The sequence below is a fragment of the Protopterus annectens genome, chromosome 1.part2 (genome assembly GCF_019279795.1).
Source record: "Protopterus annectens isolate FY-2018-M chromosome 1.part2, PAN1.0, whole genome shotgun sequence".
Classification (NCBI taxonomy): domain Eukaryota; kingdom Metazoa; phylum Chordata; order Ceratodontiformes; family Protopteridae; genus Protopterus; species Protopterus annectens.
The window spans coordinates 1,065,705,511-1,065,723,272 of record NC_056727.1 but is presented as its reverse complement, the minus strand read 5'-3'; the positions used below and the strand labels follow the sequence as shown (position 1 = coordinate 1,065,723,272).

The 17,762-nt window shown below is 40.3% G+C and overlaps 1 protein-coding gene across 4 annotated transcripts in view; it reads left to right on the top strand.

Annotated features, from left to right (window-relative positions):
- The window catches only part of LOC122792228 (transcription elongation factor A protein 3-like), a 1,160,229-nt gene that overhangs the window by 657,696 nt on the left and 484,771 nt on the right, over positions 1–17,762 (top strand). For all 4 annotated transcript variants that reach the window (XM_044059974.1, XM_044059973.1, XM_044059975.1 and 1 more), the window contains one exon: positions 12,697–12,774. In XM_044059974.1, coding sequence (XP_043915909.1) covers positions 12,697–12,774 — 78 coding nt within the window. The remainder of the gene's footprint in view (positions 1–12,696; positions 12,775–17,762) is intronic.

Genomic DNA, 17,762 nt, shown 5'->3' with positions numbered 1-17,762 from the left:
AACATATTTACAGAATATTAGAAACTATATGTACAAAATAGAGTCTACAAAATGGCAGAAGCCCAATAGATGAGAATACAATACATTTAACAATGGAGAAGAAAGAAGATGATTATAAAAGGAGATGGTTATTTTCAAAGATGAAATATATATAAAACCAATAAATTGTAACTCTGGAATAAAACCAAGGAAAGTTAGTGCAATAGAAAAAGCAATCAACTGTTGAACAATTTATACTGTACTTTATATTGTAAGAATACATTCAAACAACTTATTCCAGTAATTCTCATAACAGGAGCATTTTGAAGGATTACATTACTGAAATTGCACTTAATGTCAAAAACCTACTTTAATGTATGGTCACATCGATGGAATTTTAATCCAAAAAAGGAAGCAGTTGGCAAACATGGGGAAATTTGCCTTTTTCCCCACTATAGTGTGATCTTAGAGTTGGTATATTTAGTTAGGGGGTGTGAGGGACAAAGCTCCTAACTTGGGTGGGTTTGATATGCTTCAGTGTGTTTGTTTTGTAATGTTGGCTAACTGCCTCCTTTCCCTACTTAAATATACCAACTCCGAGATCGCACTACAGTGAAGAGAATGGTAAAGTTCTCATTTCACACTGTACTGCGATCTCCATTCACAAGGTTCAACATTTCAAAACATTGATCCTCTGGTCTTCGATGATCAGAGGTTCGATGTTCTGAAATTTTGATACTTCATAGGGGATCAATATATATATATATGTGTGTGTGTGTGTGTGTGTGTGTGTGTGTGTGTGTGTGTGTGTGTGTGTGTGTGTGTGTGTTTGTGTGTGTGTGCAGATAGAAGCTGCAGACAACCCTTGTACAGAAAAGAAGTTGCACTCTAGTAACAGTCATTTTACCATAGTCTTTTCCTAGGCAAGGGCTGGCATGTATATATGACTGTGGTGAACTACATCTTAGCACAGTACTGTGGAACAATGTGTGCCTCCCATGGGCTCTTTTCTGTGGAAATGCTGCTTCTGTGCCCCCAGATAGGGTTTCAGTCTACTCACGTGCTGCTGCAGTTGCTTCCTTGCTATGCATTTTGGTGTTTAAGATGGTAGCATGGTAAACATTCACAAATGAATACTAGTCTTCACCTCATGTATGGTAACAAGACTAGATTCTCCCAAGGTCTATGAATCCAGTGGTATATCTTTGGCATGCAGTGTAGGTACATTCCATTGCATACCACTGGTATGCTGAGCCCACCTGCTTGTGCTTACAGGCTAGGAGTGTACATGCATTGTTTGAGGCATCAGTAAGGAGCACTACCTACAACTGAAAGTCATGCTTAAAGCATGACTCACAGCTTTCCAGTTTATTTTGATGCATATTCATGGCTGTCAGAGCTAGTGCTCATGGAAAACCCATGCCGGGTGTATAAAGGAGGGTAAGGTGATGTTGTGTCTCCTACACAACCAGTTCATGGAGAGAATGATGGATCCCTATGTGGCTCCACTTCATAAAGTGGATACCTGATATGCCCTGGTAGAGTTGTTGACCTTTGCTACTAGCATTCTATGAACTAGTGAGCAATACAGGTATGATAGGTTCATAGGTTCATAGGTAGATACTAGGCTATCTGCCCTAGGGCATTTATAAGCCTAGCCAGAGTGTATTTGGCTTCTGCCTCCCTATTAGATTAGTCTACTGTGCCTCTGTAAAGTATGTCACAGAAGGTACCCTTTTAAGATTAAAGCAGGGACACAGGAGAGATCCCAGGGGTGAATTTGCGATTTCCCATCCACGCGTCCAAATTTCGCTTAAAAAGGGTCAGTGAGGGGCTATGTCTAACATGAATTGGGATTCTATTCCAGAGTGAGGGGAGCCTCTGGGAAATGAATCTGTCCCTCCAGCATGTCCTATTTATTTTTGTGCTGAAGTTTAGGTCCCTGGAGCGTGTAGCTCTAAGGGACTTGGATTTTTTGAGGTGGAACATGTCCATTAATTCTGGGTTTGACATGGCTTTGTACGTCAGGCATAGATCGCCTCTGAGTAGGCGGTAAGCAACTGAGTAGAGCTGGAGTTTCTTTAGTGGAGCTGCATAGGACATCTGTTTGTAGCCCATGATCCTCTTGGCGAGGTACTTTTGGGGTCTCTCCAGTTGCTGCAGGTGTCGGGTAAGGTACATCCCAAAAGGGGCATTGTATTCAATTATGGGCCTGTTGAGTGACGAGTAGAAGGGCACAATGACCTCTCTTGATCTAGATGTGAACCCTTTCGTGATAAGATGGGCTATATAGAAGGTTTTTCTAACCACTTTGGCAATGTGATTATCAAAGGAGAGATTACTATCTACGTTGGTCTCCAAATCTCTAATTACTTCTTCTGTACTTAATGGATTACCACCTATGTGGTAATTTGTGGGCACCTTGTTTTTCCCAAAGGGGATGACTATGCACTTTTTAGCATTTAGCTTGAGGACGTGGCTCGTGGCTCTGGCACCAAGCATCCGTCTCTGTGAGACCCTTTTGGAGGATGCTTGTGTCAGCTGGAGATTCGATTATGTTCCCCAGTTTGCAGTCATCTGCGAACTTTGTTAGCCATAATCCCCCCGTGTTAGCCTGAACCTCAGAGAAATATATACCGAACAAGAGAGGTCCCAGAACTGAGCCCTGTGGGACGCCACTTGTAACTGGTTTGGATTCGGACATGGCACCTGCGATTCTGACCATGTGGGTTCTATCTCTGAGCCAGTTTGCAACCCATCTTGTGATATAGGGGTTGATATTTAAGCTGGTAAGCTTATTTATGATGCTCGAGTGGGTTATTGTGTCGAAGGCTTTTGCGAGGTCCAGGTAGGCTGTGTGAACTACCTTGCCCTGATCTATGGCTTTGGTAACTGTTTCAAAGAAATCAACTAGGTTTAAGAGGCAAGATCTGCCCTTAACAAAGCCAAATTGGGAAGGGTCCAGTGTCTGGAGGCTCTCAATGTCTTTGTTTATGAGTTCCGTGATAATACGCTCCATAGCTTTACAGACCAGACTAGTCAGGCTTATGGGGCGATAGTTTCCGGGGTCCGTTGTTGCACCACCTTTGTGGAGTGGGACCACTGTAGCTGTACGCCATTCTTTGGGTACATATCCTGTAGTAATGCTAAGTTTGAACAGTGACTTAATGTGAGGGTTCAGTTCTTCTTGGAGCTCATGTAAGACACAGCCTGGGACACCGTCTGGTCCCATAGATGCTGTGTTTTTTGCTTTGGAGAGGGCAGCTTTCACCTGTGCATCTGTGATGTCAGGGAGGTTACATTCAGTTGGGATAGGCATTTGCTCCTTTGGGGGGGAAGGGGGGGAGAAGTTTGCACTGAATCTGTCTGCCGGGATGTTGGCTATGTCTGTAGGTTCGGTATATTTTGTACCGTTATGCAACAATTCAGAGTATATCTGGGAGTTTCCGCCCATGTTCCTGACATAACTAAAGAAGGCCTTGTGATTATCTTTAGTGTCTAGGATGACCTGCATTGCCATTGCTCAAAGATCTCTGAGCATAAGTAGCAGAGGAAAGGCAAGAATTCCCTGAACTGTATTGTAAGCATTTGTAATTTCTACTTATGTTCATAAGTAGCTGCTAGGTGTGTAGTCCAGGAGACCATTAAAGAGCCTGGTACAAATTTCCAATTGTTCCAAAGCACTGTCTGATTAAGTGACTTGATCAAGGTCAAACAGCAGACAAATTAAGGAAGAAAGATTCAAACCCTGTGCAATTGACAGAGGAAGTAGCGCATTAACATGTCTGAGCTTTAGTCCTCTGTGCTTGCTACTAGTCTATATTTCATACTGATATTCTAAAACTTGTTCTGTTTTTGAGAGGAGTGTACTTAATAAAATTTGGTTCACCTGTGAGGTACCAGAATATAGCACAGAGATAGATGTGGGTGTCTGTATATGTGCTGTGGATCCGGTTGATTGCTGCAATATTGTTAAGGCACTGTGCTTTTTGTAGGGTGTGGCATCTGCCTTTGCAGGGTTGAGGCTGTGGCCACCATTTCAAAGTTCTATGTCATTGCTTGTACAGGTGGGACTGTATCTTTTGTCTCAACCTGTGAGCACCATTTCAGTTTCTGTTTGACTGCATTTATATGTGGTAGTATAGATTATTAAACAGGCTGGATGCACCATCTCTGGCTTATGATTAATTGAACATATATGTGAGCTGTGCCTTTTCACAACTGTCTGCATCTTATCCATTCCCATTTGTCGAGGCTGTTATGCCCCTTTTATCTTTCAGGACAGAAAGAGTGAGAGAAAATGGTGCTAGCTGCAAGTGAAGTTAGCAGGGATCTTTGGCACAGCAGGCTACATATGTGAGTCTTATCTTCTCACCTATGGTATTTCCTTTGTAACATCTATGGGACATCATCAGAAATGGCAACCTTATATTTGTATCTCCCTTCTACAGGTCAAGATGAGACCATTGAGATACAGATGCATCATCCTTCACCTGCTAATGACCTAGCCAAGGCTGCAGCTGAAGTGGGTGAATAGGGTGGAAGTGCCTTGGCAGGGGGGAGATGCCAGTTCACAGGCAGGTAGCCCACCACAATTGCCTACACTGGCTTAGCTGCAGCTGGAGTGGGAGGTGCTGAAAGTTTCCCTCCAAACAGATAATAATCATTCACTGATTATAGATGTGATGATAGGAGGTACTGTCAGCCAGGCCAGGAGAAGTAGGACAGTGGATGTAGACTTGTGCCAGCACAGCTAGCTGGAATTTTGTAAATAATTCTATATTGCACAACTTATAAACATAGGTATGGCATCGAAGTCCAAGGAAGTCATTGTTCCACTATATTCAGCATTCATCAGATCTATCATTGAGTACAATGCACCCTTTGATATGCACCTAACCAGGCATATCCAACAATTGGAGCGTCCACAGAGGTTCCTCACTAAAAGAATACAGGGCATAAGTAAAATGTCCAGTGCAGACTGCCTCAAGGCCCTATCTCTGTACTCTGTCTCCTACAGGTTTTTGAGGGGAGATCTGTGCCTAGCATATAGGGCATTGTAAGACCCCACTCTGATGGACCTCCTGCATATCCACAAAACAAACAGCACCAGAATTACCCATTTTAAAGACTTAAACCCTGCATGTGATATAAATAGTTCCTACTGGAGAGATCGGTATGTATCCCAGAGACTACAGCATCTATGGAACAGGCTCCCCATCCATATGAAACAGAGTTCCACCCTAATCCAATTCAAGTGCAACTTGGATAGTTGGATGGGAAACCATAAATTCATCCCTGGTTTGGCATCTATGTCTCTAATGGACACAGGTAACCTGTAAATAGTTCATCTCCCAACCCCCTGCTTACACTTATTAAGGGTATCAATACTTGTCAGAGATTTGGGATGCATGGCTAGGCTTAAAAAAGCCCTTGTGGTCATTAGCCCAGTAAACACCTATGAACCTATGAACCTATGGTGTAAGAGGTTGACAAAGCATGACACACTGGGTAGCCACACGTCAGCCCCTTCTGCAGTATATCAAAGATTCACTGGACTGGCTGGATCCTGACATCAAGCTGCTAGAGGAGGGTATGACCCATGCAACTGAACACTCAGACCAAGGACTTTCATCTACTAGGTCCCAGTATCATCCCTCTGGGCTGCTTGGAAGATGGCATGCTGCCTGAGTCCCTAGCCCCCAGCTATTTATAATCTATCCTTAATTTTTCCATTTGTATGTATGCAATATCTCCCCTTTGAGTATGTGTGTTAGTTTGTCCTGTTTGCCTTTGCCATTTCATATTTGTTTTTCTGTCTCCATTACATATGCTCCCCCTTTCCTCTCCTTTCCTTGTTTCTCTTGCATGTTTCCCATCATCATTTCTTGTTATAAATAAAAAACAGAGGGATCTATAGTCACAAAAAATGTTGCACTCTCCCTCCATCCCTCCACCTGAAATTCCATTTATGTTTTCTTTCTGTGTCTACCCTTGTTTAAACTTTTTTATACTCCTGTTTCTGCCCCTTTTATGGAGCCAATCAATGTCCAGCTGGATGGGAAACACATAATAGGGCTTTAGCATATGCAGTATGTAGTCATTATGTGGTGCCTAACAACAGCCTGTCATAGCCGGCAGCATGTCACAGCACTTCCTGTGGTTATGGTCTGTTTTCCCATGATGCCCACACAAGGCAGTATGATACTGCTGTCTGGCTCACTGTGTATTCCTTCATCTGTACCACTTGAGCCGAGTTTGAAGGTCTTTCACTGTGCCCCTTATGCTGTCCCTGAAATGCACCTGCCTACCCATGTAACCAATCCCTACCTGGTTATCCATATCTGCTTTACAAAGCAGGCATTCTTGCTATGAGTTGCAAAGCTTTGGTGCCCTACAACGTATCTGTATGAATCCTGGACATTGTATGTGGCTACATTTGGCATCTTTCCTACTTGATAAGCTTTGTTCTGATGTTTCTACTTATTAATGTTTACTGAACAGTATAAAGTGCAGTGCCACTTGTTTTATGAGAGGCTATTAATTCTATTAGGTAAAAGATGCTAAATAGACACTCTATCCAGAGCTCAGGTGTATTTTTAAAACATTTAACAATAAAATAATATGAAATACTTGCATGTTTCAATACAATTTTCAAAGTTTAATTTATACATTTTGGTTTGTTTTATCCCACAATATTGTCTATACTGCATAAGTAACCATCTGATATTACTGTGGTTTTGTTAACATTTTAATCATGACCATTTTCATTTTTGGAGTTAAACGTTTTACTCGTATATTCTTTGTTCTTTATAATTGGAGTGTAACAACTCAGTTATATATGTAAGTATGTGGTAATTCAAGGGATGAATTGTTTATTAGTGGTATTTGTAAAAAAGGTTAGATAGTGCAAGTAAAGACTGACAGAAATGATGTAACCAGCTCAGAAAAAAATATCATAGATGAATACCATCAAGCTTAATATTACAGTACACAAGAGTTCTGCTGTTCATAAAATGCCATAAAAGATGCTAGCAGCTGCTGCGTATTAGCAGTACAAGAATCATGACTGTCATTATCTCATAATTCATAAGAGCATGAATAAGAAGTATGTAATAGTGCATGTTAAACATTTGTGCTTTGCCTACACATTTGGTGAGTTTGCAACTCAGTTTAAAACATGAAAGTATGTACACTAAATTTCCATCCTATAGTCCAATGTTCAAAGACCAAAGCAAGTTAAAAAAATAATTCAGTTGTCATGATTCTTACTTTCTACCCCTCTAGACTCATTCAAACATATAGACTACAGATAGCTGCATAGCTGATCACAAATTATTATCTGACTTAATTTTGGTGGTGCTGCGGTAGCCTTGTCGACTCACGGTAAGATGCTGTCTGGTTTGATTCTCAGCTAGAGCGTCTTCTGCGTGGAGACATGCGTGAATGGGCGTACCTTCGTTGAAAGTTGTGCGTCAGGGCTGGTAACTCGGCACGTAAAAATCAACTACCAATCATTAGCGGACCGGACTTCCGCTGTGGCGAACCCTAACCGGGAAAAGCTGAAAGACACAAACAAACTCTTTTAATAATGGTCACTAATTCCTATTTCATATATTGGAAGGTTACCTGACATTTAGGGGAAGATCCTCACCTTCATGATTCTTACTTCTGCTCTCCTATCACCAACCACACCAAGAGAAACAAGCCTTTCCCCATCCAGTGGCCAGTCTCAGGATAAAGTGATTTTTTCCCCATGTATATAGGGTACTTTTCTGTTATCAGGGCAACAGGTCTAATGTGCACTTGGAATCTTAGCACGTGGTCGCAATGATCGCACTGCTGCCGCTGATGTGGGTACAGCCTTCACTTTTTCTGACAATACATTTCAACTGAAAAATATGATAAAAAAGGAATAATGGCAGTTTTCCAGAGACCATATCCCATTCGTATTATAAAAGACAACTGGTTAATAGTCCAATAACTCACTTAGTTTTACAGGACATCAGCTAAGGTAATGTGGTTCTCATAAACCACCTGCTGTCCTCAACGTCTTTGTGTGTGGCTGCAGTATTTCGCTCCACCAGCCACACTTCTCATATTAGTCATAATGCTATGAGTTTTGAACCCTCAGAAAGGAACATAAAAGTACATGAAAACAATACAAAGGGTCATCATTAATTGAATGACGTCAACCAACTCGTGATCTTATTAAAAATAAGAAAGTGTTCCTCTTTCTGACCCTTCGTTGTGACTTTAAAGCTTAATAATACGGTTGTAATACCAGTGGCGGCTGGTGACTTCAAATCAAAGGGGGGCTGCAGGAGACAGCTGAATGGGTGGGGTCAATGGGAAGGGGTGCAGCCAACTAGAAAGGGGAGGAGCTATGCTCAAAACCCCAAACTTTAATTAAATACGCTGCCCTGGGTGCCAAACCGTCATTATGAAAGTGTAATCAAGACAAAATGAAGTGGAGAAGAAAAAAAAATATTTCAGTGCATTGGCTGCATGACAGCTTACTTAATATCTAGATGGAAACAAAAAGGTTGTGAGACATGAAAAAATAAATTACTTTTTAAACACATTACTGGAATGCCAGTCAAAATCAAGTATAAGAAAAACAAGCAGTACTCAAGTCAAACCAATTCTCCTTGTACTCCAATTCTAATTATAATTTATATTCAGTTTATTAAAGTACCAAGTAACATGCTGATAGTATCAATCTCTGTGATACCCCCCCTTGTAAAAATGTTTCTTATCCAAAAAAGACCTGCTGCCTGACAACTATCTACTTGTTTCATGGGGAAAGCATGACCAAACTAAAAAATGAAAAGCAAACAAGAAACAAGCTCAAGATACATTGCTTAAAGGATTACTGCACAGGTTATGGACCACACATAGGTTCATAGGTTCATACTAGGCTATCTGCCCTAGGGCATTTACAAGCCTAGCCAGAGTGTGTTTGGCTTTCGCCACCCATTTTAAATTAATTTTGCTATGCCCTTTTACGAGGTTTGTATACTGTGCCTCTGTCTAACAGTGACACAGAAGTGATACCTGGGGTAAACCTACGATCCCCCATCCACTCATCAAGATTCCTCTTGAAGAGAGTCAATGAGGGACTCTGCCTAACCTGGACTGGGATTTTATTCCAGAGTGAAGAGAGCCTCAAGATTTCAGAACATGATAGACTGGCATTCTGTTTAATTTACAGGTAAAGCCTGCAAGTCTCCAACAAATGTAATGAGCTTCTTAAAATAATGTAATCCTGTCTTTTATTACAAATACTGTCATATGCATTTCAGTACCCAAGGCTTATACATTATCTAGTTATGTAAGTATTCTCTGCATGGTAACAACAGAATGGCTTTCAGTGTTGGCAATTCTTTAACAGTATGCTTATTAAAGCTTACTTGCATCTTACAATCTCAGACACTGATGATCATTAAAGCATTGCTACTTAAACACAGAGCAACAGGCACTTTCTGAATAATAATAAGCATAAATCAACAGTATAAAAATATGACAGAAACCAGAACATTCTGCAAAATCAAGGACAGATGAAAAGCCACTGTAGTACTTGTGTCTACATTTGGATGGGGAGATACTCTGCACATTTACAATGCATAAGTGCTCCTTGCCTTGCTTGAACACATCCAGAGTCACTACATGGGGGATTGAGGTACAACAAGTATGTCACAATTTGAAATATCTCTGGCTGACTGTGATGGCCCTGACACATTTGTTATACCTCTCAGCCTCAGAGCAAGACATCTGGACAAAGCCATACATAGAAATGGGACAAAGGCCCAAAATACACTACCTGTTGTGCTAGTAACAATGCAAGCAGACACAACATAAGCAGCAGTAAACATTTGTTCCCCTGCAGCTCTCAGCTTCTTGTAAAATCTACTTGACACTCATCTGTATCTCTGAACTTTGCAGCACAAGAAATCTGGAAAAAGCCAAAATTTATTGGGGGGAGGGGTCAGAAGCCCAAAAACCAGGGACACATTTTAAACATTGCTTGTATAATGTTGGAAAGTTACTAGAATAAAATACTGTGTTACCACCATACAGTTCACTGCCAAGTATTGAACCCAGGACCTGTGCAAAACAGTCAGAGCAACATACCACTATGCCAAATCATCTGCTTTGTGAAAGAGAGGAAGACTGAAACTTAAATGGCTGCCATTTAGTGAATTCAGTTCTCACCATAGCTGTCAACCTCTTAGCACAAAACACCTGAACAAAGCCAATAATGGGAGAATACAATCCCCAAACATATTCAGCAAATTCAGTTCTCACCATAGCTCTCAACCTCTTAGCAAAAAACACATAGACAAAGCCAGTAATGGGGGAATACAGCCCCCAAACATATTCAGTGAATTCAGTTCTCACCATAGCTCTCAACCTTAGCACAAAAAACCTGGACGAAGCCAATAATGGGGGAATACAGTCCCAAAAATAGGGAAAATTTTCAAATACCCATGTTATAAACTTAGAAAATTGCTAGAATAAAAGGTTTTGTGTTACCATGTACTTTCTGAAGAATATGAAGTCTGAAATTCAAATGCCTGTTATTTTTGTTTATTTAACATTTGTTAACCAGGAACGTCTGACTTGGAACAAAAGCCAATTTTCAGCAGAGGCCCAGGGAGAAACACTCCAGACATATGTCTTTGTAAGATGGGAGAACATGTAGACTCCACACAAAAGGCAACCCAGTCAAGAATAAAACCAGAGAACCTATAGCTATCAGGCAACAATGCTACCAGTGCACCACTACACTACTGACTGTGTTAGGTAACAAAAATACAGAAACCACAGATTTTATGAGGAACAGAACAAATATGAGGCAAAAATCTGCACATTTTTTACAAATGATGGTGGTGGGTAGGGAATTCAGGCCCTTGCCACCTGCAACCAAAGTAAAGGGATCAAGCCTGAGGTATTCTCTACCCACCACCATGTGTTCTCTAGCCACCAGTATACAGCAAGCGGGGCATTACACACACACCATTTCTTGTAATAATACACTTACATACATCCGGGGCCTTCTGATGCTGTATAGCTCCATATATCCACTCCACGTGCTAAGCTCCCCAATCCTGTGGTGACGTCCTTCCCTCCTGTGAGAGCAGGCCAGCCTGCAAACGTTGCAGTGCAATCCCTTTCTAGTCTATGCAGTTGTAACTAACTGCATAGACTTCTGGGGTGCTCTTGACTGCTGTGTTTCTAATCCGGACTGCTGCTGAATCAGTCCAGAGTTCTGCACATGCTCTGGACTGGTTCAGCAGCAGTCTGGATGTCGGAAATGCCACGAGTGTGCATGTGCGAAGGTCCGCAATTTTTGTTCTTCTTTTATTTAGTTTTTTTCTTCTTTCTTCTACAGCTGGGGTCTTTCTTCTATCTTTTACTGTTGGGGGGGGGTTGAAGTCCAATAGCACAGGCTGCCCCTGTGTAATACTCAAGGTTGAAAAGCATGGTGATAACTATATAAACCTAAGCAGATTAATATTCAGGCCTCTACAATTTGTCTCACTTAAACAAGGGTAGTTTTTCAAAACAACCATTTCAGGGCTAATCGCTGTGCAATCATTGCATGTTGCCCCGATAATGGAAAAGTACATAAATTCATAGAATTTACAAGATGAAGTTAGTACACGGACTATAGGCATCTTGTTAATACCTCCATCACAGGTCTCTTCCTGTGTCCTGTCAGACACAGAGTGAATTTAGGGGAACCCATGCACTTGTCAACATTTGTCTTAAAGCAAGTGAGGTTATCACTCTATATCACACATAATGGAAGGTTTTTCCAGAGATAGGTGTATTGCTGAAAAATTAATCTGTCTGTCCTGTGCATCTTATTTATTTATTCATGGCAATTCAAGTCTTTATAGTTTTAAGTACTTGTGGAGTTGTAGAGATCGAGAAGGGTTGTATCCTTAAAAAAATAAAGAAGGGTTGTATCCTTAACAGTATAGAAAGAATCACTGAAGTTACATAAAAATGTGAGAAGGAAGAGACTCAGGAACTCGTGGAACTCCAGTTACTATTTTTAACATGAACGTGACTCTTGTCTGGGTAGTCAAAGATCTTTAGTCCATTGATTTTTTGGTTAAGAACTTTTGGGGTCCCTCTAGCAGTGTGATGTGTTTGGATACCTTTCTAGTAAGCAGGATATTATATTGTATTTTGAGTACAGTTCTTTTCTGTATTATGTGAAGACAATCACCAAGTAAGAGGAAAGAGTACAGAGGAAATATACCAAGGGCATCCATGGATGTGAAAATTTAAGTTATTATGAAAGACTAAAATATCTGAACTTGTACAGTGTCTCTTACAGATATTTAAGAGGAGATCTTATTCCGGTATATAGGGCATTTAGAGACAACTACCTCTGGGAATGTTTGGGGTTTACAAAAAGTGCTAGAGAATCATTAGACAACTTATGTAGAAGATTCTATAGGAATGAGAAGTGTACTAATTGGTTCTCTGACAGAGTAGCTGATGCATGGAACAGACTACCAAATTACATTAAAACAAGTATTAGTTTAGATATTTTAAGAACAGCTTGGACACTTATGGGAACAAGTGTTTTGGTATATTGACAAGCTAGAATGGCATTGATGCCTATGCTTGAAATATTTGTACGTATGTATGATAATTACTGTTGCATACCTTATTTGATTTTTCACAACTTTTTTTCAGGAAGGATTCCATGGATTCCAAATCTAATCACTCATTGCCAGTTGTTAAGAAGCCATCCATGGACAGCAAAAAGGAGAGGTACGAGGAAAGATACTTGTCTGACCACATACTGTTTAAACATAGTTGTTACATTTAAAATTATTGTTTCGTGTTAAGTGGAAGTCTGACAGAATTCATTCATAAAACTGTAACTTGATTCAGAGGGAAGCCAGTGTTTTCTGATAGTTGACACATGAAGTAATATCTGATAGGTGACACATGTAGTAATATCTGTAACTAGTAACAAGGCAGTGAAACTTGAGACAGTACTAAATCTTCCAGGAAATTCCTACAAGGATGAGAATACTACCACAAAAACTTGCCAAATTGAATGAAATCCATATATGGATTCACTTTATAATTTCGAAATACTGAAATCCCAAATTTCAGTATTCCGAAACCATAAAGTCCAACGGCCTAAATCACGAAACTACATAAGCACAAAACACAAAATCACGAACAGAAACACACCATACACCACACAACACATACATCATCCAACCCAAACCACAACAAGCAAAACACACACAAACACAAAAACACAAACAAATAAACCTACACTACATATAAGTAGGGGGGCAAGCCCCTCTACATCCCCCCACACCCCCTTACTTATATATATATATATATATATACATATATATATATATATATATATATATATATATATATATATATATATACCAACTCCGAGATCGCACAAACACACACAGAAAGGAAACTCACACTCACACATTCTACACCCCCTTGCACACACACAAACATCACACATATACAAACACCAACACTTACACACCCATACTTTCACCTGCCTACCCTAACCCACACGTACAACTAACAAACACATTCACACACACTCAAACTCCCACACAAAACCCTAACAAAACACTTACTCACCTTAAATTACACCTAAATCCATACACAACATGAAACACCATCCAGTCACAACACCGCACACAACACATCGTAAAGCCATATCTACGAATTTGAGATATTCGGATTCGGGATTATGCACTTTTGCGATTTTCAATGTTCGACTTTATAAGTTCGAGATACTGAAATTTGGGATTTCAGTATTTCGAAATTATAAAGTGAACCCATTTATATATATATATATATATATATATATATATATATATATATATAATTTTTTTTGCCTTATTCGAGTAAGTGCCAGCAAGCATATCTGTACAGCTGTGACGGAGAGTTTCCATCTCTATCTTGGTATATATATATATATATATATATATATATATATATATATATATATACACACACGCACACACATAGTCAAGTCAAAGTAAACTTTATTGTCATTTAGAACTACACAAGTGTAGCCTAAATGAAATTTTGTGCATCAGCTCAATTACTGAGGTTATAAAGGAAAGTGAAAACACATACAAGTAAAGGAACAAACATAACTAACAAATACAATACTACTTCCAATACATGCAAGAAAGAGCAGAGACATTTACCGACACTCATATATGAAAAGAATACCCTCCCCTGAGTTAAATGAACTACCCTATTTAATGTAATACAAAACATATTACAGATTGAACAATGCCTAAGTTATTTGTCTAATATTGCACTTGAGTGGGTTAAATAATACTGACTATGGATACAATAAATAAATATTGTACTTACTTGGAATATATGTAAGTATATATTGCACAAATAAATAAAAATTGACTTATTTTGTGTCCAGACCCCTGGGACTATTGCCTGAGTTCTGAAGTCTAATCACTTTAGGGTAGAAACTGTTACTGAACCTTGTAGTCCTGCAGTGGATGCTGCAGCATTTCTGTCCGATGCCAGATGCTTAGATAGTCCACGTGCAGGATGCATGGTGTTCTGTATTATTTTGGTGACCTTTTGATTGCTTCTTGCAGAATAAAGTTGTATTGATGGAAGACTGGAACTTGTTACCTTCTCTGCAACCCTCATCACTCTTTCTAGAGTCTTCCAAACCACACTGTGAAATTGCAGGTGAGGATGCTTTCTATTGCACCTCTATAGAAGGTGAAGAGAATATGAGGAAGCTTAGCTTTTTTCAGCCTTCTTAAAAAGTGGAGGCATTGATGCACTTTATTCACCAATTGGCTGGTGTTCTGACCACAAGAGATCCTCTGGTGTGTACACCATGGAATTTCGTACTCTTAACCCACTCTCACCATTGATCCGGAGTGCTGGGTGGTTTGTTTTTTTTCCTGACGTTGATGATAATCACTTTGGTCTTGCTTACATTCAGGTCAAGGTTGTTCCTCCTGCACCAACTAATCAGAGATGCCACCTCCTCTCTGTATGTCCTTTCATCCTCCTTTCTGATGAGCCCCATGACTGTGTTGTCATCAGCAAACTTGATGATATGGTTGGACTTGTGATTAGCATAGTAGTCATGGATCAGGATGGTGAATAACAGTGGTCTGAGAACACATCCCTGTGGAACCCCAGTGTTAATCGTGATACACTTTGGTGTGTTCTTACTGGAACACACCCTGTGTTGTTTCTCAATCAGGAAGTCCAGGAACCAGTTACAGAGATGTTTACTGATTTCTAAATGTGACAGTTTTTCTATCACCTGCATTGGTACCACAATATTAAATGCAGAGCTGAACTCTATGAACAGCATCCTCACACAGTTGTCTTTGGCCTCTAAATGCTTATAGGAGATGTGTAGTACTACTGATATGGCATTGGCCGTGGATCGGTTAGCTCTGTATGCAAATTGCAGAGGGTCAAAATCAGGAATTAGGCATGATGAAAGATGCTTTTTGATCAGCCGCTTAAAACATTTCATAACAGTGGATGTCAGAGTGACTGGTCTGTAGTTGTTTGGGCTGGAGAGAATGGTTTTCTTAGGTAGTGGGATGATGTTAGTTTGCTTGTAGCATGAGGGTACTTTCACCATGGCAAGAGAGGTGTTAAATATTTCCTTGAGCACTGTGCATAGTTGATCAGCACAGCCTTTTAACACCTTCCCATTATGTTGTCCGGGTTTCACTCTCGTTAGCTGTCTTACCTCCTCTGCGCTGAGGCTGAGTATTGCATTCTTCTCATCAGTGGGTAGCTTTACTTCCAACATGTTGTTTTTTTTCCTCAAATCGACCAAAGATGATGTTCAAACTGTCCAGGAATGTGATACTGTCCTCATGCTGTGCTGACCTAGTTTTGTAGTCCGTGATCTCCTGTATGCCTTGCCCTAGTCTCCTTACATCCTTCATGTCTTCAAAGTGGCTCTGCACCTTTCTGAAATACTCCCTCTTAGCCTCATTTGTAGCAAGGGGTAATCTGAGGAGGGGTATACTTAGGGCTGCTTTGTCCTTAGCCCTGTAAGCTGGGTTTCTTTCCTTCAGAAGCTCATATACCTTAGGGGTGAGCCATGGATTCTGGTTGGTGCTAATAGTGATACTCTTAGTATTTGTTACCCCCTCAACACAGTTTGAAATGTATGCCATCACTACCTCAGTGTATTCATCAACGTTCAGATGCTGATTCACTGTGGCTGCCTCCTTGAACATATCCCAGTTGGTTCTTTCAAAGCAGTCTTGGAGGGCCTCCCTAGCTCCCTTGGGCCATATCCTGGTTTGTTTCTTCTTGGCTTTCTCTCTAACCAGTGCAGGTTTGTAAGCTGGTGATAGTAAGATGGTATAATAGTCAGAGTTTCCCATTTGTGGAAGTTGCACTGCCTTATAAGCTTTGAGTTTATGTACACATTGTCCAGGATATTATCATCCCTTGTAAGAATGTCCACATACTGATGGCAGTGTAGAAGTACTTCTTTCAGATCTGCTTTATTAAAATCACTAGCTGTCATATGTACAAAGTCAGGATATTTGCTCTGCAGCTCACCCATGTGATTGCATAGTTTATTTAGAGCCTCAGTGGCATTAGAAGTAGGTGGGATATACATCATTGTTACACTGACCCCATTTAGCTCCCTGGGCAAGTAAAATGGTCTACATTTAATGGACAGGAACTCTTATCTCACAGCAGTGTGATAGAATGATTTCACAGCTGCTGTGCCATCTTTTGTTGACATAGATACAGACTCCATCTCCTCTGGCCTTTCCACACAGTGTATGTTTTCTGTCAGCATAAAATTCTCTAAGTTTACTGCACTATCATTTATCTTGTCATGCGGCCACATCTCAGTAATCAAAAATAAACAAGTATTTCTCACCTTGTTCTTGTTGGAGAGTTCCAGTCTCAAGTAGTCCATCTTGCTATCCAGTGATCTCACATTAGCTAGCAGTATAGTTGGTAGTACAGGCCTGTAGGGATTTGCTTTTAACTGTACATCAGTACCTGCTCTGCAACCTCCTTGTTCACTGACATCTCTTTCTCTTTTGCATGTCCAGCATATTCCAGAAACTTGTTCTACCAGTTTCAGGCACTTTAGAGTGTGAGGAGATAAAAATACACAGCTGTTCTAGCTCCATGCAAGTAGTAGGCCCCAGATACTCTACAGACTTCAAGGCATCCAACCTGCAACATGTAGATGTCAACTGTGTAATTTCTAGTAATGCCTGTCTACTGTAAGTTATACTTTAACTGGAAGTGCAGAAACTGATTTTTTCAAGTCGCAGCCACACAGGGCGCTGGCATTTTTCATATATACATCTTATACACACAGTGACATTTTCTGTGTTAAATGTGGAATATGCCTTTAAAATGTACCTTGTGTCTTTAAATTCTTGCATCAGTAGTGCGGTAACTGGCTGTATTAGGCAGAAAAAGAAGAAGACACTAATTGCTTATTTATGTAGTATAAATGTCTGAAGTGTGAAAAAAGGAGCTCAGGAAGGTAGTTGCTCAAGTGGGGGTATAATTGTGGGATAGAGTAGGATATTTAGCAGAAAACTCAAGGTTCCTGGAGTGTGATGGGCTATGATGGATGTAGCCTCAAGAAAGATCAATTTATAATTTTGTGCAGAACTTGAATGAGTCCTAGTTCAAGTCCTACCGTGATTACAACCTATAGCCTATTTGCTGAAAGGGCTGTATTGGACTGAGTCAGTGTGAAA